The sequence below is a fragment of the Thamnophis sirtalis genome, unplaced genomic scaffold (assembly GCF_051295495.1).
Source record: "Thamnophis sirtalis isolate CommonGarterSnake01/CBP01778 unplaced genomic scaffold, rThaSir2_p1.2 scaffold_11, whole genome shotgun sequence".
Classification (NCBI taxonomy): domain Eukaryota; kingdom Metazoa; phylum Chordata; class Lepidosauria; order Squamata; family Natricidae; genus Thamnophis; species Thamnophis sirtalis.
Window position 1 is genome coordinate 22779300 of NW_028261391.1, and position 27424 is coordinate 22806723.

Here is a 27424-nt window from a genome sequence, read left to right on the forward strand (position 1 = left end):
ATTTCTCAGACACAGGCTTTCACTTGAAATCAGCTAGGGTGTTCTTTGAAGGTATTCCTCAGGATCAGTGTTTCTTATAGAAAGAAGATCCCTTTATGAATCCACAAAAACATTTGCTAAATTTTGAAAATATTTCCAAAAAATTGAAACAATTTTCCTCTTCTTAGTTTTTCTTTCATAAAAATATAGTTTTTCATGAAAAAATAGTTCATAATATCTAATGGAGTAAATATTTTTACACAACTCAGAAAATCTTTTACAAATATGTCCGTTTTAATTTTATATTATGGGAAAATATCAATCAAAATCTATTCTGTTTCTATGCCTTTGGGGATGGATGCTATATCATTTTATTTTACAATTCCTTTGCTTTATATAGCTATTTTGTTGGTAAATAAGCTACTGTTTCATATGCTTTATTTGATATATTAACATACTATTTTATCATATTCCGACTTTGCATCTTGTATTTTCTACTTAAAGATAAGAATGTGGCCTAAAAGGTGATCTTCCATTTACTCCAGTTCCCCCTCTGTCTGCAAGCTCCTTATCATATCCATTTGCAAGGGGCCTCCACTCATGTGAGGCATGAACAGGAACAGTAGTAGAAAAGCCTCAGTAAGAACATTAAAAAAGCACTGCTGAATTAAATCAAAGGGTAACCATGCAGTTCTGCATCCATTTTCTTATAAGAGCCAATTAAATTTCTAGGAAAAGCCCATAACATGAAATATTATACAACAACATTCAAAATAGCTTATTTAACATGTTTCCCGTGTTACCTACCCACTTTTGTTGTAATGCTGCTCTTTGTCTTTTCCTCTGGATCTTTCCTTCTCCCTTGCTTTTTCTTTATCTCTGCCTTTACGTCTTTCTTTCTCACGAGACCCACTACGGGTTCTCCTGCGACTAGTTCTTTCACTGCTGCGACTGTATGATCGTTGTTGGGGTCTGGAATGTGATCTACAATTAGAAAAATCAACAAAAACCATGTAAAGTTAACAACTACAAAAAACAATTACAATAATTTTAATACTGATATTCACTTAAACTTAGTTTGTTCACAAATATGTATTTTTCAAAAGATGCAGATAAAATTAAGTATGTAAAAACAAACATAAAAGAGATTAATTATAAACATGAGGGGCCAAGTATATCAAAAGTGGGGATTCATCATTTCCTTCAGAACAGGGAGAAACAAGAACAGGAAACCATAGCAGATTCTCATATGAAAGGAAGCTCCAGAAGAGCCACATGAACTAGTTTTAAAAGAATATTGTTCATAAAAGAACAAAAAAGCACCCAAGCACAAAAATATTTTGACAATATCCTTAATTCAAGATTTTTCAAAACATGTCCAGGGAACCCTATGGTTCTATCAGAGAGGAAGTGCCACAAAAGAAAAAAAAAGAGGAAACTTTTAAACATAGCCCATTTTCTATCACCCAAGCTTTACCTTTTGAACAGAGGTTCTGGGAAATTTTGTTTTAAAACTAAGGCAGCTTGAAAATGTCTCAAAATTCCTACCTTAGTTAATAATGGGGAAAATTATCATCCTTTTTTTTGTCCTTTTACAGTATCTATAGTCCTTCTGAATCCTGTCTGGATGAGTAAAAGCTAATCTTGAATTATATGGGATATCCAGTAAATACACAAAAATAAAACTGTATTTAGTTTGGGACAATACTCCCCTCTGCAGTTTTCCCCTACTGAGAAGGTTAGTGATGATAACTTGTCTTCTTTTAAGACCAATTTTTTCTAGTTTCCTAGACTGGAAAACAACAACAGAAAATGAAGTGTTTTGAAATATATAAAGGAAAAAGAAAGGAATCAATATACCAGCTTCTCATTAAATGGAATAAAATGCTAATAGCTAACAAAAATGAAAAACTAACTCAGCTCCTATTTTGCTCTAATAGGAGGTTGCGCTTTTCATCAAACAATTCAAAGAATGGAAAAAAGTATGTGATTTATAGAAATATGGTCAGGGAATCTATATTTACTTTGAGCAAACTCAAACTTACCTTTAAAGGACAATATAAAGGTTTCAGTTGTTAGCTTAATATGCATTTAATACCACTCAGAAATCTTAAAAGATGTGCCAAACAACTGGAAGAAGGCAACTGTTTCCTTATCTTACAAGAAAAAACAAACTACTGCAATGGACATTTGCAAGAATATGGGATTGATGGGACAATGACTGAACATCAGCTACATCTGAGAGAAATCGCAGAGAAAGGAAGGAAATAGAAAAATTGAGAAGGGGGCAATGAGTCAAACATCAGCTGCAACTAAGGTATTGGTAAGATGAAGGGCTGATACCCCAGTATGTAAGCTATATAAGAAGCGGGGAGGTTGTGCACCTGTTTTCACCTACTTGCTATTTAAACCACGCTAATATAAACCAGATTTTGTTTTTACTCAAGGCTGGAATAAACCAAGTTTTTATTCTGTCAAATCACAGCTCATCTGAAATATTTTGGTAAAACAATGCAAGTCCAGGTTTTGCAATTTAGGGTTCAAAGCAGAGTTCATGTATACACCCACTTAAAAACAATTTGGAACTTCAGAATTGTAGCACTTCAGAATTGACCACTCAGCAGTGATTCAAAATGTTTGGGAATATGAATGTAGCATTGGTTTGCAATTCCTGAAAGCAGTCATAGTCTTTCCTGGGATCACATAAAGGTACAGAGTATATCAGTGCAATCCCAGAGAAAAAACATAATCCATAAATTCATTTTAAAGCATTTTTTGGAAACTGAAACCAAACCTCTACATAATTTTTTAGATTACTTAGCCCATCAGCATGGTTGTTTTCCCATCTGATCTAGTCAGGAAGGATGAGCATGGTTCAGGTCCCACCAATCAAAGAATGTGCTTGGTGGGGCCTAGAAGATGTGCCATTTCTGCTATGTTACCCAACTTGTGGAACATTTTACCTATGCAGGATGACCTTGACCCTGCTGGTCTTTTGTAAGGCCGTTAAGACCTGGTTCTGGGCTGGCTGAGGCCCCAAGGGATCTGCTTTCTTGACTATGCCTGCGACTTGAGTTGCTCTGCTCAACCACTCTGTATTTTAGCTTTTGTAATGTTTATAATGTTTTTTTATTTTATTTTAACTTGGTTTGTTGTACAATAACTTGTTGTAATGGCTATGTAAATTGGATGGATGGATGGATAACCAAGTCTCATCTGGTTAGATTAGCCTCATCTCATCTGATAATGAGACATATCTATCTCATTAAATAGATACCTCTTGATTTAAAGTATTTAACAAAGTATCTCATTACATCCTAACCATCATGTGTGGTCAAAAGTATAAGAATTTATATTGCATTGATCAAATATCACTGCAGCATTGTGTTCAGTTCTGGGCACATACTGCAAAAAAAAAATCAGATTAATTGAAACAATTTCAAATGATGGAGTTCAACGCTGGAGATGGCTGCTGGACTGATGGGAAATTCCATCTCCCCCCTTGCTCTCTGTTCTCCACCTATATTTGTTATCATATTATGTAGTCTCATTTTCTTTTTCAGTGTTCAGTTTATTGTCCTATTAATTTATTTTGGTTTTGTTTACACTGTCTTCATTTCTTTCTTTTTATTGTTGTAAGCATCCTAGAGTAGCTTCACTGTGAGATAGGTGGTAAATAAATTTGACAAAGAAATAAACAAATTTAAGAAAAGGCAAAGAAACTGATCAGGCTTATGAGCTGATCTAGGCAAGTCAAATGCAGAGGGAAAGACATTACTGGGGATGTTTGCCTTGATTTAAGTTACAAAAATTCTGGATGAATGTTTTTTTAGTATTTTTAAAATCCTAATTATTATTGTTAAAATCAAATGTCAAACTACTTAGCTATAAAAGTAGCATGATGATTTGGAATGATTCATTTAATGGAGAACATTATTGTGTCTAACTTATAGAGTACACAGATGCTTGGCATCACTTAGCAGCTCTAACTATTGATACCATATAAGCAAGATTCCTCCATCTAAACTCATAAGTATTCTATTTTGTGAGCAATTTGCACACATATTTTTTTAAAGGATGAAAATATCTATAAAGGACTATCCAGTTATACAGCAAGAACTAATTTCTTAATTTCTTCACAAGTAATTAAAATATTAAATATTGAACAAAATATCTTGCAGTAAATTTAACATCTGTTCATAAGCATAATTGATTTTGCAAGAGCCCTATGTAGTCCAAACACTAACCAAGTTGAAACAAATAAAACAGATTTTAAAACAGGTTTGAGAAAATCTGCATCTAATTAGCAGGTAGGCATTACAACTGCATAACATTTTATACATTGGTATTTATGAAGTAACAGAAGATCTAAGAACTTTTTAAAATGGCGTTTATTGTTCAAGTAAGGACTGTGCTGCATACTAAAGTGATTTAAGTCCTATAGAGCTGCTTTGAAAAAGATCATAAATGGTGAAAGAAAACATGTGGAAAAACTGTAAAACTAGAAAGAATTTGCGACAAAAAGCAGATCTGCATTCCCTAACCAAAAGGAAACTACACTTAATTAAATGTACACTACTTCTGCAATATCATCCTAATAAAGAGTGAAACTACTAATTTTTATTGTTCTGAAGTGAATGTGGTCATTGTCATTTAATATTCACCCAACAATATTACACTAATACAATAAAGCATTCATTAATCTTTTTAAAAAATTCCAGCATTTAAAAATCATTGACATATATAGTTTTCAGAAAGGTAAAAATGGCTGGATCTTCTTCCTCCTCTGTTATAGAAGACAGGTTAAGTAAGTAAGTTATACCCACTAGAAAACCAAGCTAATCGCATTGCTGAAATTTTCCAAATTGCTAGTATGCTATATTTTGAGAATCAAATCAATCAATAACATTTTGTCTAATACCAGCAACACTTATTAAAACTAAACTAATATCCCATTGTTTTCAAATAATGGTAATTACAAGCTTACTAATGAATAACAAAATAGTTCAAAATTAGACAGCAACAGTTAGAGAAAAGAACTGATAGAATTGCATATTTTTTATTCAGTGGTGTATCTGCAGCTATCTCATATTGTTCAACATGAAAGTAATCATACTGAATGAATTCAAATTTGGTTCAAGAGGTTCCACATCCCTTAAATCCATGCTTAGCACACCAGTGGAATCTGGGTTGGACTGGATTAGAGAAGAGGAAAGTAGCATAGTAAATGTGTATGGATATTTCATTGAAAAATAATCCATACCAATACTGTTGTTAAGACACAGTATCACACTATTGAAGTATGTAGGTTTTACACAACCCAGTCTAGATAAATAAATTCTTTATTCCATCTAGTTTATACATTTCTTAAATCCAGCCATCAAACCTAAGATGGTTTCCAAAGAACTGACATTCAACTATTATTGGAATTTTACTAGAACTTCTCAAAATCACATTATTTATTGTTCAAAGTGTAATAAATAAAATGTGTAGACTATTCAATTCAGAAACAAGAAATATACAAGGATATATAGAACCATCATAAAATACATGAAACTCATCTTTGTAATTCATCTCATAAACACATTCATCAAAACAATCAGTACAACTACTGTACCACCAGACTACCGTCTCCCCAGGCCTGTTGGCAAGAAGCATGTCTAATGAAGGAGAATATTTGTCCCTCAGGGTTGACATGAGGGGTCCTTGATGCTCTCTGAGGTTGCTTGTTTTCTTGTTTTATTACCCAAACTAGTAACATAATCAGTGCTCTGAAGCATGTTTTTGCCTTGCAAAAAGCCAGCAGAATCAGGACAGATTCTGTCCTGATGGAGGATAATGTTCCACAAAGTGGGGGTCACAGCAAAAAAGATTATCTCCATGACTTCTACAAAATGACATTCCTAGGGTGATGAGATTTGTAACATGTGCCTCATGCTTGACCTGATGGAACAGGTATATGAGGAGAGATGGTCCCTCAAATAACTCAATTAGTTGCATAATTGCCCTAGGATGTGGCATTTTCTTTAATTGTGCTGCTCTCCTAACAAATGCTTAATGATGGGTTTCAATTTAAATAAAACTAGAGCAAGGGTGTCAAATTCGTGGCCCATGGGCAGGATGTGTCATGCACTGACCACGCCCACCGTCAGTTTAGCAAAAGGGGGGAAAGTCGCAATGATAACGTGATGTCGCGAGTTTGACACCCGTGAACCAGTTATTTTGAATAAATCTAAAACAATTAGATTATGTTATTAGTTACAATTTGTTAATCAATCAAAATTACCAACATAATCATACTTTGAAATAAAGTTTGCAATCCAAACCATAATATAACTTTTGTTTAAGACACAGCGTGTGCTCAAGATAAAACTTGTAGTTTTCTGAAACTGATGCCTGCAGATGTGTAGAACTTATTGATTAACGTGATGGACTTGTAGCCTAATAAAAGCTCTAAATTAAAATAGACTGCAATTAAGGAATTTGCTGAAAAAAAGATTTGTTGTGGTGCTTAATCTGTAACAAAGCAAATGGGATAAGTGTATCTTTATAAATTTGGCTATTTACTTTAGAAGTATTCATATACTTTAAATTTTATGATTTAAGCATTAAAGCATTACAACAGAAAGGATAATATTGAATTCATTTATTAATCTGCTGTGTGTTTTACTGCTTAATATGTGCCTTACATAATGTAACAAGATTTTACAGATGGTCATGATTATGTTAAGCAGGACAATGCACACACTGAAAACTTTTACATATGCTCACCTAATGGCCTGCCATATTAAATCCAATAAAGTACAATAAAACAACTATATAACAGGTCACTAGCAAAGCTTTTCAAATTAACAATTGTGTTAACAATTGTGTATATTAACAACTCAAAACAGCACACATACATATATGTACAAAACAAGTATAAATATGATTAAAGTAGTTATCTTTAAATAAATGTCAGAATTCGGTATGACCGCCTTTTACGTCTAGTCTTAATGTTTAATTGTCATTTTTTTAAATTCATGAAAGCCCTAAAATGTTGTTTTTGGATAGAAACTTTTACTCAGCAATCCATTGGGAACAAAGATAATTGTGTTGAAATGTATTGCAGTGTTTAAGCTAACAAATGAATAATAATAGTCTATAGGAACATATGCCATTACGCTGAAATTGTTAAGGATCTATGGGAATAATATTATTGGTACCTGGAATAACTAATACAGCACAAAAGAAAGCAGTGATGAAAGAATACTAACTCATATGGAAATCCAAATATAGTGACAGACACAATTATTTTACTAATTGCTAATGAATATAGTAAAGTGATTTCAAAAGGAAAAGTTTGCTTGGACTACTTCAGGTTTTGACCTCTGTATGAGCAAAAGCATTTCAAACTGAAGCTCACCAAAACTGATTAACGACACCAGTCAAGGCCAGCATGTAGTTGAAGCCTTTTCCATCTATCATATGGCCCAAAGGATGGTTAAATGAATCTTAAAATGGCTACAAACTGCTCAGTGACAACATTGAGTCCTGTCAATTAGAAATAATTAGGTAGTCATTTTGGTGGTAAGTCTTTTTAAGTGCATACATAATGATGCAATGATGCTTATTAGCGATCTCGTATAAGCTATGCTCAAACAGTGTGAAATAATTATGCAACTCACAAAGCCTTGCGATTCTCTGTACTTCACCTTAATGCATTTAAAAAACCACTTCATTACCTCCAGTAATTAATCCTCGATTAATTACAGGAAAAGCCCAGTTTACTATGCTACGTTTCTAATTATAAATAGTTATGGTTTTAATTAATGTGTTCATTAAGCTGAATATCTTTCTCAAAGCTATGCTCAGAGCAAAGGTTCTACTTTTGAGAAAAGGCCTAACTAGCCATAAGGTGAAGCTATTTTGGATGTATTTGCTTTTATTTTAATATATTCAACTTCTTAATTGGCATTTAAAATCTAATTTGGAAAAAAATCAAGACGCTTACATAAGGATTTTTTTCTTATCTGCAACCAAAAAGCTTAATAGTTTTAATAGGCAAACTTTTAACATATATTTGATATACCCAGGAATCAGATTCTAAGTGCCAATCACCAAATGAATTTAATAAGCTGTAAGGCATCTTTAGTTTACAACAACAAAAACCAACCAACCAAAGCCATCAAGTGAATTTTACCATTTAATATGTAATTGGAGGCATTTAGCAACTTTGTATAATTAAATGAAAATATGTTATTTGAATAATTGCATTCTACTCTGAAATTTGGTAACTTCTGAAATACCAGAAAATGCATTACCAATAATCTAACTAATGCACATACATCACTTTTCAATCATTAGCTCAATTTAGGTGACATGTCAAATTATGTTAATGGCAATGTAATCATGATTTAGAGTAACAATTTCGTTCACTAATGTAGAGATAGTTAGCAAACTACAGATTACCACCTCTCTGATAACTCCTGTTTGAAGTTCAGCTGAGATGCTCAGCTTGATACCCAGTTTAGTAACATTGTCCTGCTGCTTCATAAGCTAAGGAGCAACCATATTCAAGCTGCACAAAATCCCCCACATGGGCAACATGTATACCTGTCTACAGGTCTGTGCCACCTTTATTTCTAAGTATTTAGAGACCAAAAGGTCTGAGAAATCCAAAGGCCAAAGATCTGGTTATGTGACTAGACTGTTTAAAGTGGACGTCTTTTAAAGTTGACATTTCTGGGCATGTGTGAAACACATGCCAAGTCCTCCTACGTTTGGCTGAACAACACTCGCATATGGTAATTTTGTTCCTTATGAATTCGAAGATCTGACTCATGCACCAAAACAAAGTTTGCATCAACTTTAATCTGGTGAGAGAGAAATTCCCTGAGAATGGGCTCCAGCATGAGTCCGAAAGCTCAGAAGACTAAATCTTTGGTCCAAATGACTGACCCAAGTTGGATCCTGGAACATTATTCTCAGACATGTATATTTGCCTTTAATTCTTGCCGGATTGCTTCTCTCCTTCCCTCTCTCCCTCAAGTGATCTCTGTTCAATTTCATTGCCTCTTTTGCCTTCCCAACTTAGGTAACATTTCTCTTACTCTGACTGACTATCCGGTTATCTACCCCCCTCCCGTCCCTCTTCTTCCCCCCCCTCCCTTCTTTTGTTGTTTTTGTTGCTTCCGCTAGAAGGAAAATTTCTATTAATAAAGACGGTTGTATAGGAGAAAGCAATAGTCAGCAAAGGGAAGAGTCAGTTAATTTTGGGGGGATGCTTTATTTATAGACTATTTTAATCAATAGTTTTTAATTCAGTCAATGTACTGTTTTGTCCTAACTCTGGGTTGTAATCTCTTACATTAAGTGCCCAACTCCAATGGACTCAATACATGTTCATTCATTCATTGTTATTCAATTTCTGTTGCTGCCTATTTCAGTCCATGACTCTGGGTAGCTTACAATTCAGTATTACAATATAGTACATACTGCATGGCATACATAAACATGCATATACCTACATATCACATGCCCTCAATTATTGTAGAAGGGAAAATCTGCAGGATTGATTTTAAGTTCAAAATGGTGGAGAAGCTAGACACTGCACATGTTTTTTTCAGGTTTTTTTCATCCTGCCTACTCTTCCTGGGGCACAGGCACCTATTGCTTCTCTCCTAAATTCAGGTGAAATATGGCTACCATTACATTACAAACAAATAAAATATTGTATGTATGTATGCATGGGCTGGAATGCACATCTATGCAGTATGTCTTCTGAGTTCTAGTCATATTGTTATTTCACAACGTTATTCCTTAATGAAAAGAGTTTGAATCTCATCAATTTTGACGAAATCACAAATTGCTGCACACATGGTTTGACTTTTTCACCCTTCATTGTTCTGATTCCTCTCTTATAAATTATTTTTGCCATGTTAATAATATTTTTCAATCTGATATTCAAAAATTAAATCCATACTTACTAAAATAACTAGAGTAATAGTAGGCCTTTCAAAATAATGGAATGTTCTCATAATAGCCTTAATATGGAAATAGCTTTTGTGTGTTATCATACTGAATTAGGGTTTGTTTTTTGTCAGTTGCCAATCTTACACATATGATTGAATGGCTTTACGCCTCCTACAAGTTTACCATTTGCAGGCAATTGCAATCTAATATCATTAATTAATTCAACAGTCTCGTCACATAAAAGTTTGTGGTATAACTGAAAAAAGATTACTACAGTTATATAGGAAAATATTTAAATCATTTATTTTAGTTACATGAAAATTTAATTTTAGATTTATGCTATTTGTGTCATGTTAAAACATTTTAGGCTACCTTTAGCATGTAACTAATAATGAATATGCAAAATGAAGGAAGGTAACAATTTTGCCATTTTTCATTTCCTAATATTCTTCTCACTTAGAGTATATCATACATCAGAAGGGGAATACCTAATACTTGACAAATATACCATAAATCTGCAGTGTATAATGAAAGATGCGATGAACATGAATCCCAAAATTATATGTCTATCCTATATCATGAACATATTGATAATCACATAAGTTACCATCACACAGACATTTTTAATGTTATATTTGTGCATATGTCTTTAAAAATGTTTTAACAGTTTAGAATGCCAATTCTTGATCTTCTAAATAACACATACTAGTTTTAGATACAAAAGATTTATAACATATTGTACTGCATCCTAGCAATCCCATAACATAATTATCATTAAGTTTTACCAGTCGAATAGGAAAAAGCATTATTTCATTGCATACATTAAAACAAACGCTTTCACTGATATATTTTCAATATAATTTTCTAAAATAAGTTTTAACTTTAGCATATTGTATATAAATTATGCTATTAAATACAAGTTATAATAACTGGGGCTTAACCTGTTTAAAAAGATTAATATTGCTCCAACATTGCTGCTTTAATTCAAGTAAAGCCTTGATAATTCAAAGATTTAAATAATGCAACACTTACATGGAAATTGAAGAATGCAACTTGCACAATTAACACAAGTTAATTAAAACATTAGCAAGAATAATTCAGTACTATACACATCTATAATATATATAGAATTGTAATACTATTCAAGAAATCCATAACATTATAAAAAGAACTGCTGCATCCTAATCTTCACATGGCAATAATTTCAAACTGATATTATTAATCTCATTTCCTTGAATAATATCCATACTCTAGGGTCATTTTCTTTCTCATATTCAATATTGTGCATGCTTGTATCAAGATTCCTTTCTTCATATCCTGTCAGAGTATCAATCACTGCCTCCTGTCCACTCAATCCACATTTGATTTATCAGCCACCGTCTTTCTGGACTCCATAACTCGACCCAAACCATTTTAACAAGACATTGACAAATAGCACTCAGTATCACATCAACCTGTTCCACTTAGTAAACTAAGAAACACTAACTGTGACATCTCCACATAAGTATTCTATTCCATTCCCCAGACTGATGTATATTAATGAGGAGATGGCATTTGAAATGCTTCTCCCACATCAGATCTAATATGATCAAATTAGGAAATAGGATGATTTATTAAATTTTGTAGAGCTGAAATTTTTTTATATCACTATATCTGTGGTTTCAGAAAGTGAGCTGTTACTTTCAATTTTTCTGCTGACAATGTGCCTGTATTTCTCAGATGAATTATTGCGTTTAAAAAGATTGCAAACAACAAAACGTTATTAAGCAAATGCCAGTAAAACAAACTAAATCTATTTTAAAATTATTAATTAAATGTAAATGTGGTTGTTCTCCTGAAATTTGGTTTTTGATTTTACATTATTTGCAAAGCCTTGTTTTATTGAAAGACAATTGTAAATCTATAGTATTATAGGAAACCTCATTTTTGATTCAGATTGCATTTAAAATTGAATAAAAAAATTGCAGTGCAAATATTCATTTTGGATAAAAGAAAAATACTTAAAGCACAGAAGATAATAGTTAAGAGTTAACAGTCTGATAATGATTTACTGGCCCAACAGATTAGTTTACTAGTCTTAATTTATAATCCTAATTTCTATAAGAAAAATAAAACAGTGCAGTACATAGTTCTTTAAAAACATATCAAATGAAAAATCTTGTAATTTTTAATCTGGAGTCGGCGTGCTGTATTCAAACAAATAAACCATTAACTGGCCAAATCCGTTAAGACAAAGTAACTTCCTGCATTTGTAGAATCACAAATTGCCCATCTCAAATTTAGCCAATACTATCCAGATATGAAAACACAGAAAGACTACATAATTCATTTTTAATTTTTTCTTTAAATATGAAATTTACTTCTCTCAAAAGTAAAATTCCATTTAGAAAGATAGCTTTTAATTTTAGCAGAAAAAACTTATTTTATTCTTGATGGCTAAATACGAACATGGGAATATTTATTTTTTTTAAATTAGGAACATTTTAGAAATGTGACAGGTCTAAGTAAAACAATATACTTATCAGAAAAAGCTTTTCAGTGAACACTCAAATTGTTCTCTCTACTGTCTGAATCTCTTAGATTTACCACAGCTAAAATGCAGATACATCTGGGTGTTTAATACTACATGTTAATCAATGTACCAGCCATTTATATAACCTGAATGTAAGAATTCTAACCTAATTTGTAAGAATTTCTAACCTAAAACAGCACAAAACAAAAGTAAATCTATAATGACCATATCATCATTTTGACAAATGTATAATGTATTTTGCTTTTATAAATTTAGAGCTTTGTTCAAACAAATAAATTAAAATGAGGTGTTGGTTCTTACCTGATGTGCCCCTTCTCTGGGCAGGTGGAGACAGTGGTCATGCATGGGTTAACTCAGCCAGTAACCAATAGAACTGAGTCTATCAAAGTGATGTCATCGCCTCTGAGGAGTGTTCTCCTGCTTTCTTGACGAAGGAGATAAGTAGACTGCTGTGCGCTATTCGATTGCTCTCAATCCCTTGATCCTCCAGCATTTCTTCCAGAACTCCCTCTGCGAACTAGGCCAGATCCTTAAAGGGTGGGGATGAGCGCTGTCTCCACCTGCCGAGAGAAGGGGCATATCAGGTAAGAACCAACGCCCCATTCTCCAAAGACAGTGGTCATGCATGGGACGTACCAAAGCTAGGCCTGTCCCCGGGTGGGAATGAGACTGGGTTGGAGCTTGAAGAGGGAAGAACTTGTTGAAGGACCCGCCAACCGAATTCCGCATCCGCTGAAGTGTATCTATCCACCTTATAATGGCGGATAAAGGGAGTAGGAGTAGTCCAGGTGGCCGCCTTGCACATCTCCTCCACCGAGACCTGCCTTGTCCATGCTGCCGACGTAGCCGCACTGCATGTGGAATGCGCCGCAATGTTGGATGGAGGAGTGAGGTGATGTGCCAGGTAGGCACTTGAAATGGCAAATCGGATCCAGTGCCCAACCATAGATTGAGAAGCTTTTAGTCCCTTATTTGTGAGATAGAAAGACATGAAGAGAGCTTCGGTGCACCTGATGACCGTCTTGGCGATATAGATCTTAAGAGTACATCTTGCATCTAACCTGTGCCACTTGCGTTCAAGACTGTGAGAAGGATTAGGGCAGAAATTTGGAAGAGTGAGGTCTAGAGATCGATGAAAGGCCAAATTTACCTTTGGGACAAAGGTGGGATCAAGGCAAAGGACCACACAGTCCGGGTTAAATACACACAGGTCCGATCGGATGGAAAGGGTCGCCAGTTCCAAGATCCGCCGTGCCAATGTGATGGCCCCCAGAAAGGCTGTTTTGAGTGTAAGGTGATGCAATGAGGCTGAGCTGAGAAGCTTGAAGGGCAGTTGAGTGAGAAAGTCAAGTACTTTGGCTAGATCCCACGACGGGAAACGGTGTATGACAGGAGGGCAGAGATTAGATTCACTCTTAATGAAGCGGCAGACATGAGGGTGCAATGAGAGGGGTTCATCTCAGTGAAGAGAGAGAACCAGAGAGAGAGCTGACACCTGTCGCCGAAGGGTGTTTGGCAAGAGCCCTTTATCAAGCCCTTGTTGCAAGAACTCCAAAATCTGGGGAACTGAAGCCTCCAGGGGAATGGCATCTCGAGAGAGGCACCAAGTAATGAAAGTCTGCCACGTTGATTCATAGATTCTGTTAGTGTCTGGGCGGCAAGAAGCCTGAATAGTTTGAATTACAGTCTCAGAAAAGTTAGCCACCCACAAGACCGCCCACTCAGCCTCCATGCGGTTAGACGGAGCCAGGACAGGTCGGGATGGTGAATGGATCCCTGATGAAGAAGGGACATTATCATTGGAAGGCGACACACTGGGCCTACTGAGAGATTGATCAGGTCTGCATACCAGATCGTCACGGTCAATGAGGGGCGATTAGGATGAACTTGGCCTCTTTCTCTATCATTTTCCGAATCACCCTCTGTATCAGGGGGAAGGAAGGGAAGGCGTACAGGAGACCGTGAGGCCACCTGCACCTTAAGGCATCCGTCCCTTCCGCGCCTAGTGTCATGTAAAGAGACAGGTACCTGGGCAGCTGCGTGTTGGATGCCGTTGCGAATAGATCTAGCACCGGAGTCCCGTACCTGGATGACAATCCCGTGCCTGTTTGAAGATACGCCGGTTCAGGCTCCACTCCGCAGAGTTGATTGTTGTGCGGCTCAAACAGTCTTCCCGGGTGTTGTCGGTGCCCAAGATGTGTTCGGTGTGGAGAGAGAGAAGATTGGCCTCCGCCCAGATTCCTAGGTGAAAGGCAGACTCCATGAGAGATACTGCCGTCCTCCCCTTTTGACGGTTGACATGCGCCTTGGCTGTTGTGTTGTCTGTCTGAATCAGCACATGTGTGTTGCAAACTGAGGATTGGAAATGGAGAGCCAGATGAATGGTCCTCAACTCTAGCCAATTCATACTGTGGGAAAGGTCAGAATCGGACCAGAGACCCTGAGCCACTTGATCATCCAGGTGAGCACCCCATCCCGTTAAGCTCGCGTCCGTCGTGACCACGAGACGTGGAGGTTCCCTGAAGAGGGATCCCTGAGAAATGGCCGGGGAAATCCACCAGTCCAGAGATTGGGTTACCTCTGGAGTCAACCTGACTTTCACTAGGGAACAGCTGCTGTTGGTTTTCTGGAATGGCATAAGAAACCACTGAAGGCAGCGGCTGTGAAGCTGCACCCAAGGAACGATGGGGAAGCATGAGACCATCTTCCCCAACAGTTGAGACAGCTGGAGAAGAGGGACCAGCTGTCTCCTCTGCACCTCGTTGGCCAAGTCTCAGGCTGATCTGGCGTTCCCAAGACAGGAATCAATGAGGGCTCCTAAGTGTACTAGACCTGAGGTGGGGACAACGTGACTCTTCTCCTGATTATATGGAGAATCCCACCCCCTGAAGCACCTGTAAGGTGTCTTGGAGGTCCCAAAGAGCCTGGTTGTGTGACCTGGACAACAAGAGGATGCCGTCCACGTAGCACATGATCCGAATGGGTCTGGCTCGCAAGTGGGCTGTTATGACTGACAGGAGTTTGGTGAAAATCCTTGGAGCTGATGACAGCCCGAAGGAAAGTACCCGATACTGAAAGTGACGACCCGCACAGACAAAGCATAGGAACCGCCTGTGTTGCTTGTGAATGGGCACATGGAGGTAAGCCTCCGTGAGGTCCACTGATGTGAGGAGATCGTGTTTGCGCACACTCTCTAGGATTGACAGGAGAGTGCATTTTGAATCTCCTGTACCTGATGAATTGATTTAGAAATTTGAGATCGAGGATTGCTCTCCAGCCCTCCGAAGACTTTGGCACGATATAGAGACGAGAGTAAAAACCCCGCCCCAACTGGCCTGGAGACACAGGATGAATGGCCCGAATGAGGAGCAGATGATGGATGGCCTGTTCTACTAGGAGCCTCTTGTGAGGATCCCTGGAAATAAGGCACGCGACAAAGTGGTTCAGAGGGTTGGAGAACAAGTCTAAGAGAAGGCCGAATTTGATAGTGGATCTGACCCACGCATCATTGGTGATGTCGTCCCAACGATCCACAAAGGTTGCCAGACGTCCCCCGATCAGAAGATTGCCCAAGCAGTCACTTCTGTCCCTTGATCAGAGTTTGTTCTATTCTCTTGTCTTCAGGGCGAAGAGCTTCATCAGGAGCTGCCGAGGCTGCATTAGTAGAGGAGAGGCTAACTATAGTCAATAGAGGGTACCTCTAAAGCCTTGGTGAGTTCTGGTCCCACATTATACAGGAGTTTGTACAAGGTATTGGGGAGGGGGGCTGTACTTGGTGATGCCCATTGGTTCTGGACCACATCTATGAAGAGTCTGGGTGATGGAATCACCTCCTTTTCCACCTTAGGCTGGATGAAGAGGGGGTCAGTGGTCAATCTTGTCCGCTTCTCTTCTCTGAGGAGTCTTGGGTGAAGGGATGCCAGCGGTCTTCTTGGCCTTAGAGAGAAGAGACCAAAAAACAGCAGATTTAAAGAGACCGACAAAGGTAGGAGGGTCTCGTCTTCCGAGAGATCTGAATCTTTTGCCAGGCGTTCCTCCTCTCCGAAAACCAACGGTTGACTGGACATGCCAGGTAACCCATGCATTAAAAAAGCCGAGAGATCACCATCCCTGCACCTGGAACCAGAAGGAGAAGCAGACCTGCGTGGAGTGGAATGATTAGAAAACCTGGGTTTAAATGCTGCTGCTACGCCTCATTCAATGGCCTCAGATATGATATCAGACATGCCAGGTGAGTAAGAACGGTGGCAGGATGGGGGAGAAATGTCCTCCTGATAGAACGGGTGAAGCTCCTGCCACCCTCAGATTCATCCCCACTGCAGACCAGATCGCCCGTTCCCCTGGATTCTTCAGGTTGGATAATGGATGCAGCAGGGGAGAGATCATCCTCCAAATCAGAAGATAGGTCAGGAGGAGGACTAGGATGAACAGACCTCTGGGACTGAAACAGATGGGATTCCGTGTTCTTGGTCTTGCCCCTGGCCTTTTTAGGAGAAGCCTGAGTGGCATTGCCATCCTCCCGAGAAGGTGGATTGGCTGTATTCCTGTGACTAGATCTGGGAGTCTTGGAAGGGGACTCAGTGAAGGGAGTCTCTGGGGCAGGCCTGTGCCTATGGGTTCCGGATAGAGGGGATTCGGTGATGGGAGCAGGGGCCAAGGCAGGTGGAGGCAATTGTGCCTCATGGGCAGGAGAGGAAGCCATGGCTTGTACTCACAACTTGTTGTCCGAAGGAGGGAGTCAAAATGGCCACCAGAGCTTCTTTGCGCCAAAACAAAATGGCCGCTGAGGCTACGGAGCCTATGGGCCAGACGCCACAAGGTAGCCGTGGAAAAAATGAGGGTATTGATGGCCCAGTGGAGAGGCTGCAGAGGTGATGGCAGCAGCAGTGGTGGTCTAGCGGCGGCGGGAGTGCTGAGTAGTGGCGGCAGCGTGCAGCAGTGGTGGTTTCCCAGCGGCGGCGTTTGGCAGCAAGGGTGAGCCAGCAGAGGCGGCAGCGCTGAGTAGAGCGTCCAATGGCCAATGCTAGGCAGCGCTGCGTCCAGGTAAGCCTTTGTAAGCCGCAGGCAAGCCTCGAAAGAAAGCCTGGCAGTCCCTCTCAGTAGCTCTGAACTAAGTGAGAGCCTTGGCTCCGAGAGGAGCTATCAGCAACGATCCATCCTTCACCAATAATTTAGAAGCCGAATTTTTCGAGGAAGGCCAATTAAAAGCAATTAGAGTAGCCAATTCAATATTTTTAAATAGCACAGCCAGTTCTGATCAAACTGAGTCTAAAAAAACGGGAGAACACTCCTGAGAGGCGATGACATCACTTTGGTAGACTCAGTTCTATTGGTTACTGGCTGAATTAACCCGTGCATGACTGCTGTCTCCACCAACTTTGGAGACTGTATTTTTTTTAAAAAAACACATAATATTAAAAACTGACATAGAAAATAGCAAGTGGACAAAATAAAGTATCTGCTGAAAATATGCACCTATTCAATTTGTAATAACATAAGACATTGGTAAACAAATAATTGTGTTCAACTCCTCATCTACAGATGGGGCTTGTTCCACATCAGCATAAATTTTACTGATATTTATTATGTACTTTCATTCTGAAAAATAACCACTTATTAACATTCAACCACCTTATATGCCACTATTTATAATCCACAAATGCATATACACTCTATAATTAATTGCTATGAATAACAAAGGTTTTTTTCTTGACCTCTCACCACAATGTACTTCAGTGTAATTTAGGTCTACTTTTTTCTTGTCCTCTCTCAACAAATCTGCCTATTTAAAATAGTTCATTTGATATTTGAAGAATTATCATGTCTCTCCAGCTCTTCCCTAATGGTTAGGATCATATTTAGGAAAGTCAATCCCTTTCTCTCTCCTTCAATCTTTTGGAAAATGAAACTATTAGTGAGACCACAGAGCAATTTGTAGGCTCTTGCAGTCCTAGCTGATTTGGTTTTCCAAAAACCAAATAATAAAAAATCTTCCATTATTACTTTTTCTCTCCTCATTAAAAATTCTAATATCCACACTATTATCCAGAGCCCCTTTGGTTAATTTTTTTGCTCTTTGGATTGTTTTGTTTCCAGATTTCTAATTGTACATACATACATACATACATACATACACACACACACACACACACACACACACACACACACACACGTACATATGCATGCGTGCATACATGCATACATACATATACACACATACTGTTCTTTCACTTTTTACATCTAAGCTGCCCAGAGTCACTATAGAGCCAGACAGCCTCAAAATTTCAGGCAGTCCTGGGTTATGAATGTCTACCTCAAGGACAATCCCTACATACAAGCAGACTGCCTATTACTAAAATGGCAGAAAGTGAGTGTTACCTTTCTTTGAGAAAGTGCTGAAACTGCACAGTGCTCTCAGAAACTGCTGAATCCATATGTTTTTCATATACAGTCTCTTTTCAGGGGTTCCTGAAAGCACTGTGCTTCAGCACTTTATTGGCTCAAGGAAGGTCAATCCTGTCCACCATTTTTAGTAATAGGCAATCCAAGCTCTGACTTAAATACAAATTGAACTTAGGGAGAGTTAGGGAACGGAACTTGTTCTTAACCTGGGGAATGCCTGTATCTCCTTTCCTGTTGAATGGCCTATTGGTTTTGATTAAATTGTATCCCTCAAATCTTGTGTTCCTTCATCAGTTTTGTCCCATCAATAATACTTGTTAAGTTGTATTTGCTTTCTGAATTAAGACTCATTTTTCCTATTTTCCCTGCATGCTTTACAAAGAAAAATACTTGAGTTTTGTACCCTGACTTTTTCCTGCATTTGTTTACACTCCCAGGCTTATTCTCAGTACTTTGCATTGTTACTATTTTCCAAACTCTTGTTTTCATTTCTCCAATATTCAGTTTAAGGCATTCTAGATCAGGTTTACAAAACACCTTTTTCACATTCTTTCCAGTTCTCATGAGTGCCTCTCTTACCACTCAGCTCAGAAATAAGACCCATTATCAAAGATGCACCTTTTGAAGAAGTGCTTTGGAACATGCTAGAGGACATATAAAGTACACTTTTGAAGGATTTGCAAATGTCCAATAATAGATACAGATGTATGAGAACATTGCTTCTCTTTAATGCTGTAGTGGTATTACGGTAAATGTGTCAACACTGTAAATATATGCTAAGTCAATTATCTGCACCCTTCAGAAAAGTATTTGGGAAAAAATGATATTTTGCCAACGTCAAATGTTTATGCATCATGGTTTCACTTGTTAAGTTCTTGATTTATTATAATTTTTATAATAATTTTTGTGTTTTGTTTTATTTAAAAGCTCGTCCGAGTCTTTGGAAACTGAGTAACATATACTGGTAATCAAAGAAAAGCATACTGCAAATTTTGACATTTCAATGTCTCAAGAGAGACAACACCCTAATAAAAATAGCTACCATATACCTATGGGTAGGAACGAAGAGGTTTTGAAACTGCTGCAATCATTGGAATTCTATAAGATTATATTTTCATCCAAATGATAAAACTAAAAGCAGATCTGAATGCACTCTGTTTTGATTTTTCTTCTCCATAAAATTATAGATAACTTTTGAATAAGCAGTATATTGAAGTCATGAATACAAAAGCTAGATCTCATCAATCCTATGATACAAAATAATTTCAGGTACTTCATAGTATTCGTTATCACTGAACTCTTGCAATAAATGGTTCCTCGTGCCATCATGGTAATTAATAGTAAAAATAATCTTTATTTTATTTAGCATGTACTTAATAAATTTGTATTGCCACAAAAATAAAACATTAGATCTCCAATCACTGCATAAAATGCATATTTTCAAATAAAGTGTTCTATTTTTATATATTATTAACTATTTTTCTGAAATAATTGTAATATAAAGGAAGATCATGATTCTGCAAAACATCAATATTTCATATGATTATTATTTCATAATTTCAGCTTTCATACAAATTACTTGGTACTCTTATTTTGCTATATTTATTGTGGATATCAGGTTCACAAAATATTTGCAGTTTCATAACTCTTATTGATATCACATAAAACTCCAAGTATTTTTTTTAATAAAAATTACTTATGAGCATTGGTAAGTACTTTTTACTTTATGTTAAGCAAAATATTCAAATGAACATATTTTCTAGAAATTAATATCCAACAACATGATTACTTTTTAAACCTGATATTACCTATATATGCTATCACCATGTTTTGTATAATGGCTGTCGTAACAAAACTGGTCTTATATCAAGTCTAAACAATACATAAGGACAAAGGAACTCCAAGTTAAACCACAATATAAAAAGTATATAAAAGTCAAAATACTTCAATCTTTTGCGGTTACATTTATAATCTTGAAGTTAACATAAAATCACTAATTAGGGGTTTTAAGATTTGGGAGTGCAAAGTGAAAAACATTTTATCTGGGCAATTGTTCTTCCAGGGCAAAACTACCTTCTTGATCTGCTTTTTGATCTTGATCTCTGAGACCGATATGACTTTCCTTGTGCTCTTGATCGGCTATGACTCCGTTTTCTTTTGGACCCGTACGAAGAACTGCTGCTTGATCGATGCCGTCGCCTCAAATAGATATCAGCAGAAAACTCATTTACAAATGAATCGTATTTTTCTTTTTGCATAATTACATAAGTTCATCTTTATAGTAAATATAGTAAAAAAAAAAAACATGTACACTCCAAAATGTAGATAAAGTAAGCAAAAATAGTTATTAGAACTTTTTTTAGGCTAAATCCAACCTATCAAAACAATATACAAGTTCTAGAAGACCTTTGGACAACTCAAGAAGCTTAAAGAGACTTTTTAAATAAAATGATAAATGATCTAAAGATAATTTTTAATAAAATGTAATGTTGGTGACTGGAACAATTATTTAAAATGTATAAAGGCACTTTAAATGTATGTTGGAAATGTAATTTATCATGCTGAGTGGACATGTAAAAAAGCTTACAGTTTTTAAATTCATATATGTAAATTAATTAAATGATGTTGAAGATAATATACAATAGAAACCAGAGATTTTTCCTTTGGGAGTGATGGACACGTAGTTGTAAAAACTCATGAAACTTAGTTTTTAGATATAACAGCAACAAGACTTTCATATGCACAAGATTTGGAAAGATTTGTCATTGCCTACATTTGAAGAGTGAAGAGTGAATAGTAAAGTTAATGGGAGTTGGCTCAATGGCAAAATTGATAGCTTTAATTAAAGAAAAGACACTGATTACTTTTAATGCTGACTGGAAGCCCCTATGGATTTTTTGCACCAAATAAATGAAATTATGACATATGGATTTAATAGAAAAAAATAATAGCTAGTAGAAAAATTGAAAGTTATGCTATGAACTTAGAGAAGGTGCTTACAGTAGTGTTTGATTTACAACTGGTCACTTAGTGACCGCTGTATGATAGAACCCCTAAAAACTACTTATGATAAACTCAAAGTTATGGCTACTGCAGCACCCCGCACTTATTCACCCTTATGACCAACTTAAAGATCAGAGCTCACTCATCACCCATCCAGCCCCACTGGGTCTCTACAGTCACTCATCCAGTCAAGGGAGAAATGTGGCTGGCTGTAGCACGTGTTAATCAGCTGGAGGTGGCAACCCTCTAGCTTCCTTCCCTCCTAGCTAGCAAGGCAGATCAGACTAACTACAACTTGTAAGCCTGTCTATAACTTCTGGGCTGAAGGTTCCAAGCCAATCCTTTCAAGCTTGTGCAGGTGATCAAGAAGATAAGCAACAGAATGCACTGTCTTCATGAGCTTCTGTATGTCCTTGGGTGCCACAAACTGAAAGTAACTCAATCTAAGCATTCAAAGTTATCAGTGCTGGTATCCAGACTGGCCTAAATGTGAGATATTTTATTTGCAAAAATTATTAAAAGCAGACAAAATCATCAAACATAGTGTGATACTCTCCAGAGAAAGCAGCAGGGTTCTGAGTATACCCCCTCACAACCTAATTCAGCAAATCAAGCCATGAGTTTTGCAAATACCCAGGGTGGAAAAAACAGTGACTTTGCTGTACATATTAATAGAGCAAAAGTGATGCTTTTTCTCATTTTTTTTAACATATTCTAACCTGTGTTGCTATTTTATTCTACAAAATTAACATAAAAAACCCTTAAAAGTAAAACAAAAACAAATATAAGATTTTTATTTTAATACATCTCAGGCTTGAAGGATATGCATGATCTATAAATTGTATCAATCAATACTTCCTCAAGAAATATATATTTGAAAATAATATAGTGTATTGCAATATCTGCTGTCTGTATTGTATAGATATCTTTTTGGACAGTTACTGGCAATGAGATGATAAATTTTCAGGTTGAACATGGACTTCTATGGAAAAACTATGCACATTTCATGGATATTAGTTTTTTAGATTTTTTTAGAAAAAATCCTGACATTAAAAGTTTAATAACTGTCAAAACTTCGTATTAACCCCTTTTCTTCAAATTGAAAAACTTAGATCTAATTAAAACTGAATCAATGAACATTGTAAAGATTTAAGCTCTTTTCACTTTATAACATAAAACTATTCTCCACTGTGATTCATACTACTTTCATCAGTACTTGTTATGGAGAATATAATGTGGCTTCAGAGACAAATTAGTTCACAGCATGCGTCCTTGTTCCTCCAAAGTATATATTATATACTGTTCAGACTGCAGAACAGTGTAACAAAGTCAGTATGTACATGTACTGCTTACTCCTAGAACATCAGAGATGTAATAGAAGGAAGTATGCTCCTGGAGGCATATTAAGAGACTTTTGATAAAATTTGAAACAAAGGAAATTGGGTAACAAAAAAAAAACAAAAAACCAGTACATATGCATATGCTCTGCACACACACAGGCACAAACAAACCACTCTAGGATATAAAGTCAAAATTTTGTTACTGATAAAATCATTCTGGAATTAGAGAACATTAGTTGATAAATATTTTCTTACTGTATTTGAGTAAAATAAATAACATATTTTCTCCACAAGATCGTTTCTCTGGGTGCTGCTTTTGGTGGTTCTTGCATTGTTCTTTCTTTTTAAATGTTTTAACAGCGCCCAAAGTCACTGACAATTGACTTATATTTATTATAATTAAATTTATTAGAAATTTAATAAATTATAGTTGGCTGCACAGTCAATCAGGTGTTTAAACTGGATTTGGCATTTCTTTCCTCCTATTAAGTCCTTCCCAAGGACCTGGGATAGAAAGATATTGATGTTTGATGGTATTACTTCCTCTGTTTTATGATCCCACCAGTTCTCGCTTCCGGACAAATAGTATTTCTTGCAGATCTTCCAATGCATCATTGTGGCTACTTTGTTAAGTTGTTGTTTGTAGTCACTCTGTGTGATCTTCTTGCAGTATCTAATTAGGTGGCCCATTGTTTCTTCAACTTCTTTGCAGAGTTCATTGCACAGTCAAATAAATATTTAGATTAAATTTGACATATCCATCCATCCATCCATCCATCTATCTATGTATGTATCTATTCCTTCCCAGAGACCTGGGATACAGAGATGTAATTGTTCGATGGAATTAAAGGTATTGTTGTAAGATGTAAGCTATATTATTATCCAAAAGCAAAAGCCTTAGTCATTCTCCAATGCAAACAACCATCCCAACCTTATTTTGTCCCAGCACTTTCTGGCTTTCAAAAGGCTAAGTACTTATATTACAATCATGTGACTAGGGATGCTGCAATGGCCAAACTTCAAGGACTGATTTTAAATCTTATTATTCAGTGACATCATAATTTTGAATGATCGTTGAATGAGTGGTTGGTAAGCAAGGACAAACTGTATGGATTCAGTTCTTTCTCTAAAAAGATGCCATTTGTTTAAAAAAAATTAATTAGGCAAATTATATAAACTGACCCAAGTAAGTTATATGAATGTTACAATTTATACATCATTTTACCATCATAGAATCTAATATACTGAACTATACCTGATGAATACTTTAAAATTTTCATTTACCAACAATTTTAAAACTGAAGTAATACCTTTTTTCATACGAATGTGAACGAAACTGGACATCTCGAGACCGTGATCTTGTTTTTCTTCCTGACTTTTTATGGCTGTAACTTCTACTATCTGAGGAACTGCTTGAAGATGACCTTCTACGATGTTTCTTTTTTCTTTTGCTTTTAGTTTCTTCTTCAGTGTCTGATGAATGGCGACCCATTTTAGTAAGCTAGTTTTTACAAAAAATAGAAAACTTTAAAAATTAAAAAGTATTGTATGATTAATAGAAAAGTAAAAATTTGGTATCATTACCAAATTCCCACTCACTGGTCTTAAATTGAAACCAAAATCATACCTACTATCTATTCTCACTATATAAGAAACACTGTTTTCCAAAATATAATCATGCAAACTTTTCCACTTTTGGAGATGACACAATGCTTTATGTAACCTTAAAAAAAAGAAATAAACTAAATGATCTTAGAATATAAGTTTGTACACTCTTAAATCCTATTAAGCTCAACAGAACTTTATAAAATGGATAGACCAATTTACATTTCATAGAAAGCACATAATTGTTAATGCAGTTCTAGCAAAACCTTATGAGGTACAAAAAGGTACCTCATGAGGTACAAAAGGAGGTACAAAAAGGTACAAAAAGGAAAAGAAACATTACTGGGAAAACTAAAAGAATTTGGTGCATTAGTAGATTTTAAGATTAACAAACAGAAGTTGAGGATATTAACAGAAATATGTAAATACATCTAAATTTGTGTGGCAAGGGAAAAAAACCCACAAGTTAGAATATAAGGTATTACAGGTACAAAGGAAAGAGGATTGTGTCTACCTGATTTGAGAGTGGGTTTTGGGGTGTGTGGTGGTTGTGTGTGGTGGTGGTATGTGGTTTGGTGTGGTTTGGGTTGGTTTGGTTTGATTTGTGCTGCTGAGAAATAGAAAGCTCTTGGACTCAGACCAACACAACCTGATATTTGGCATGGATCTTTGTGGTATGACAAAGCCAAAGTTAATGTGGATTTTAAAAATCATTATCGCTGGACATGCCACACTGAGAATACAGAATAGACATAAACCCAAGTTGTGCCCCAAAACACCTTTGTGGCTGTCAGTACAAGAAACATTTTATATAGAAAAATAATAGGCAACCCCAAATAGGTAGCTTACTGAGGTACTAGAATTTTGTTAAAGGGGGGGGGGGGATAAAAAAATAAAAATCAAGAAGAATTGGTGACAGAAATAAATAGCTGGCAATGTTTTTCGTATCTACAATTATTAGAAAGATTTAAAACAAACAAAAGAGTTTATGGTTTTTCAATAAAAAAAGGATGAAATAGAATTATGTGTAAATGAAGTATATGCAATTGCTAAAATGTATAAACTTTTGCTTTTGAAATAGAACAAGTGAAAGAGTGTACGATAAAGTGTTTGGTTATAATATACAGATGGAACAATGGAGACACATGTGGTTGAAAGGATTGAAATATACATATTATAATCGGTAACCGGCGGACGAGTAAAAAAAAAAGCTAGAAAATTTTGGATTTTGGGACATATACTGATTCAGTGGATTTTAAAGATTAATAGAAAACTGAAGCCAGCGGTCTTTCTTTTGGGATTGATGGACAAACTGTTAAGAAACTGCTTCACAAGCAAAGGCGGCTCCGGGCCACCTTTCGTACCCAGAGGGCTTTTCTCAGCGCTTCGGAGAGAAGAAGCCACCGCAAGGATCCCCCCTGCCCAACAACTCTCCCCACCGCCTCAGCTGACGGAAGAAAAAGACGAGGAGCCGAAGGAAATGCCGGAATGTGAACAACCCCCCCCCCCAAACAGAGAGTTTCCATCGCTCGAGGAGAAGTGAACGGCCTATAAACTGCCAAGGCTACGAGCATTGCCTGTACTATACAGCTTCCCAGGCTACTAGACCGGATTCTGCCTCCTATATGCCCGAAAACCAGAATATGAAACGCTATGCCGGCTTTTTTTTTTTAAAGCTCCGCTAGTCCTCCGCCTCTTTCCGGAGCCACACTGCAAACCGCACACACACACACACAGACACCCGCACCCCGAGCCCATTTACCTCAGGCGGCCGCGAGCCGGCTGAAGGCCTCCGCGCTGCCGGGCTTCCGTAGTTTGAGCTCAGCGCCTTCCTCCTCCAGACCGCCAGCCAGACCTTGCTAAGCCATCCCCGCGTTCATCCATCCACGTGCCCAGGCGAGGAGCGCCGAGGTTATCGATTGAAAGGCCGGCGTCTGCGCTGGTGGCGGCGCGGCTTTTTGCTTGGCGGCGTTGCTTTTTCTTTTGTTTTGGTTCCCCCCTCCCCCCCCCAAAAAACAACCTCATTCAAATGAACACATTTTTAATCAATGTCAATATCTGTGTTTTTTTTATTTTGTATACATCGGTTGATGGTTTTAGTGTGTTTTTCGGTATAGCCTTTCTTTACGCCCGGTGAGAATGAAATTGATCGGTTTTCATTTAAATCCAGAGCAATTCAAGGAGTTCACTATTTTCTGTCACATATATTGCAGACCACTTCTGTTTTTTAAAAAGGCATAAAATGAGGTGCTTTTGTTTCACGTACTCTGAGTAGCTTCACGGCTTGTGATATGTGGGATAGAGCTGTTCATTCATTCACAGGGAGCTAAAATGCTGTTCAAGAAGGCAATGGAAGTCCTAGTTTTCTGCTCTGGTCCTTTGCTACCTCCTCCCACCAATCATGATCCTGGAAATAAACTATCCACATTAAATGCAGACCAATCCATGTTCAAATGTCAAGGGTTCAGCTTTAAAACATTTGAAAGCCACAAATCCATTTTCAGATTTTGGTTGTGATTCTAACCATGTTTGAACATTTCACACTCAACTGACTTCTATCTGCAGAAGAGCAAATGCTCTGTTTTGACAGTTAATTTACACTGCATAG

General features: G+C 36.9%; 1 protein-coding gene across 2 annotated transcripts in view; it reads right to left on the minus strand.

Annotated features, from left to right (window-relative positions):
- Window positions 1-26661, minus strand: part of RSRC1 (arginine and serine rich coiled-coil 1) — a 136098-nt gene extending 109437 nt beyond the window's left edge. The window contains exons 1-4 of one of the 2 annotated variants that reach the window (XM_087725321.1): window positions 26579-26661; window positions 24522-24712; window positions 20942-21067; window positions 787-963 (exon numbers count right to left, since the gene is read on the minus strand). In XM_087725321.1, coding sequence (XP_087581447.1) covers window positions 787-963; window positions 20942-21067; window positions 24522-24703 — 485 coding nt within the window. In that variant the 5' untranslated portion in view covers window positions 24704-24712; window positions 26579-26661. The remainder of the gene's footprint in view (window positions 1-786; window positions 964-20941; window positions 21068-24521; window positions 24713-26578) is intronic. The other variant, XM_087725322.1, reaches the window with a different exon arrangement.
- Window positions 26662-27424: the final 763 nt, after the last annotated feature.